Below are 3,598 nucleotides of genomic sequence, written 5' to 3'. Positions count from 1 at the left end.
ATTTTGCGTAATAAACCTTACAACTCTTGTCAGGGTGGTTTTATGATGTCACTGAAACAGAGGAGTTCCATCATAGAAAGTGGATTTGCAGTGTGTACACTGCCACTGTTTCTTCACCTACAGTTGCTTTTTCATGAAGAAACTTGGCCGTGTAGAGAAGGCCTAAGGAACAATGATGGTTAAAGAGTATCCACCATCATGTTTCCTGCTGGTGTCTATTAAGGTTTCCCATGCCACAATGTGTAAGAATTATTGAGGAAGGGAACACTATAAAATACGGAATTCTGATTAGTAGGGTCATGTCATCATAATTCATTTATCTAAAAAATGAAAATTTCATTTTTCAGTGTGTGAGGAGTGACCAATCTGCTTTACCCATAAGAACAGCCTCCAGTAGTGCATGTAGTGTCTCAGATTAACATTGTGCTTCCATACAGGTATTTGTACTGTGACCATCAGCCTGGGGACATACAGAAAGTCAGTGGAACATGCCGTACATGCAGGAGACACCGTCTGCCTCAGAGTTGGACACCTTCTCCCCTACTCCATGTCAGATCCCAACACAACTGACTTCACCAACCCCTCCGCCTTCATCCTGCAGGGCATTCCTGGCCTGGAGGCAGCCCATGTCTAGATCTCCATCCCCTTCTGCACCATGTATGTCATAGCAATCTTGGGAAACTTCACCATCCTGTTCATTGTGAAGTCGGAGCAGAGCCTCCATGTTCCCATGTACTATTTCCTCTGCATGCTGTCCGTCAGCGATCTGGTCCTGTGCATGTCCACCCTGCCCAAAATGTTGAGCATTTTCTGGTTCAAATCCAGGGAGATCGATTTCAGTGCCTGCCTCACCCAGATGTACTTCGTTCATTGCGTCTCATTGATAGAGTCTGGCATCTTTGTGGCCATGGGTTTTGATCGCTACGTGGCCATCTGCCATCCCCTGAGACATTCCACAATCCTGACAAATCCTGTGGTGGCCAAGATTGGCCTGGCCATTGTGCTGCGTGGCAGCATAGTCATACTACCCTTTCCCTTGCTGACGAGACAGTGGCCATATTGCAGAACCAACGTCATCCCCCAGTCTTACTGTGGGCATATGGCCGTGGTGAAGTTGGCCTGCGCTGACATCAGCGTCAATAGTTACTATGGCCTTTTTGTGCTTTTCTGTGTGTTGGGTCTGGACGCAATTTTTATTTCCATGACCTATGTCCAGATCCTCAGGGTCATCTTCAGCCTCCCCACAAACGATGCCCGGTTCAAGGCTTTTGGGACCTGCGGCTCCCATCTCTTTGTCATTTTAGCCTTTTATATCCCAGGTCTCATCTTCTCTCTCATGTATAGATTTGCCCAGAATGTGCCCCTGCATTTCCAAGTTCTCTTTCCCAACGTGTACCTCTTTATTCCCCCCATGCTAAACCCCATCATCTATGGGGTAAGGACCAAACAGATGTGGGACAAGCTGCTCCGGCTCTTTACTCATAAAGAGGCCTAAAATTTTCTCCTGGTGCTCTGGCTCTGAGATTGAGTTTCCATTCAGAGCTGACTGGTGACATGGTGCTGGTCCCTCTCCCCTGAAACACTGACTGCACAGTCAAAAGGACATTAAATCCTTTCCTGGCCTTACTCTGCTGCGTCTGCATGACAAACCGAGGACTCAGTCTGGGTACAGCTCCTTAACTCACAGTGTTGTTACCTTTCTAATTTTGGGTAAGTGGACACATGAGAACCTGCACTCCGCCCCGCCTATTCTCCAAGTCCTTGCCCTCTGCCCGCTGCCCCACACCTTTCCACAAGGCCCCTCCCACTCTCCCACCTATAACTACAAGGCCCCACTCCCTTATCCACGTCTTCCTCCAGGCCCTGCCTCACTTCTGCCTCTTCCTCCAAAGTGCCACTCCTGTTGCTTGCTCCTCAGCTCCCCCGCCCCGGCATTTTCTGGATTATCTCCACCTCCCTCCGCCCCTGCCCCCCAGCTGGGATCCCTCTGCTCTGGGGCTGGGACGGGAGCTGCTGCAGCCTGACAAGGAGCCTGTAGTGAGTACAGTGAGGACACAGTGCTGGGGCTGACAGACCAATGAGGAGCGGAGAGGGAAGTTAGGAAACCCTATAAGAGCAGCTGAGGGTTGGTAGCAGGGTTGTGTTGCAGGCGGGCGAGATTGTGCACCATACAGCTTGTGGGCTCTGAAGCTCAGCTACAGAGTCCTGAGGGCAGAGACCCTTGTGTGGCTTGTTTCCTTAGCTTTCAGCTCCCCTTTGTTCCTCTCAGCAGGGGGCCTGTAGCAGGCAGGGCCCTGCAATGGGGCTGGGCTGGGAGCCCTTTGCCTTGAGCCAGGCCTCGGGGGCAGGGTAAGAGAGGACAGCACGTAAGTGAGGTGATAGGACAAGCCCCCGTGTTAGCTGAGAAGTTGGGATGCTGGGCAGATGTCAGGGAGGTTTGGGTAGCTCACAGCGAAGGAGATAAATGGTGCAACTTCTATTATCTGGCTGTCAAGGTTCTTTCCCCACTCGGAACTCTAGGGTACAGATGTGGAGACCTGCATGAGAACCTCTAAGCTTAAATTCCATCTTAGATCTGGTTTTGCTGCCACCACCCAAATTATTTATGAGTTATTTGGGAAACTCTGTCTACTTCCCCCTCCCCCCCAGAATATCTGCCTCCCCAGTACTATACCCTTCCCTGGGTAGCCCTGAGAGATTTCTCCACCAAGTTCCCGGTGATACCGTCCAAAGCCTTGGATCTTAAAACAAGGAGAAGTTAACCATTCCCCCTCCTTTATCCGCACCCCGCACCAGTTCCTGGTGAGTCGAAATCCAACCCCCTTGGATCTTAAAACAAGGAAAAATCAACCAGGTTTTTTAAAAGAAGGCTTTTAATGAAAGAAAGAAAGGTAAAAATCATCTCTGTACAATCAGGATGGAAAATAACTTTACAGGGTAATCAGATTCATAGAGCCCAGAGGAACCCCCTCTAGCCTTAGGTGCACAGTTACAGCAAACAGAGGTAAAATCTTCTCAGCTGAAAGGAACACTTATAAGTTGAGAAAATAAAGATAAAACGAACACGCCTTTCCCGGCTGTTACTTACAAGATTGAAATATGAGAGACTGGTGCAGAAAGATTTGGAGAGCATGGATTGATGGGTGGTCCCTCTTAGTCCCAAGAGTGAACAACCCCCAAAACAAAGAGCACAAACACAAGCCTTTTCCCCACCAAGATTTGAAAGTATCTTGTCCCCTTATTGGTCCTTTGGGTCAGGTGCCAGCCAGGCTACCTGAGCTTCTTAACCCTTTACAGGTAAAAGGATTTTGGTGTCTCTGGCCAGGAGGGATTTTACAGGATTGTACACAGGAGGGCTGTTCCCTTCCCTTTATAGTTATGACACTGGCTATTTAAACAAATACATGGCACCTTATCTGGGTGAATGTGAACACTGAAGCTGAGTCTAACATATGCTCTACATGACAATTTTGATCACTACACATAGAAGCTGTTTAGCTAAGCTGCTACACAGCATCATCGTAGAATCATAGATTCACAGAATATCAGGGTTGGAAGAGACCGCAGAGATCATCTAATTCAACCCCCTGCTCAAAGC

At 48.7% G+C, this 3,598-nt stretch overlaps 1 protein-coding gene across 1 annotated transcript; it reads left to right on the top strand.

Moving 5' to 3' along the window:
- Nucleotides 1-655: 655 nt before the first annotated feature.
- On the top strand, nucleotides 656-1,495 carry LOC120379908 (olfactory receptor 52R1-like). The gene has a single exon (XM_039497428.1). It carries the CDS (start codon nucleotides 656-658, stop codon nucleotides 1,493-1,495), a length of 840 nt encoding a protein of 279 aa, XP_039353362.1.
- The last annotated feature ends 2,103 nt before the right edge of the window (nucleotides 1,496-3,598 follow it).

This window comes from Mauremys reevesii, linkage group 1, assembly GCF_016161935.1.
Source record: "Mauremys reevesii isolate NIE-2019 linkage group 1, ASM1616193v1, whole genome shotgun sequence".
NCBI classification, from domain to species: Eukaryota; Metazoa; Chordata; order Testudines; family Geoemydidae; genus Mauremys; species Mauremys reevesii.
This window is presented reverse-complemented; position numbering and strand designations above follow the sequence as displayed.

Excerpts from the sequence above, each read along its gene's own strand:
- LOC120379908 (XM_039497428.1), top strand. The coding sequence starts at position 656 with ATGTATGTCATAGCAATCTTGGGAAACTTCACCATCCTGTTCATTGTG.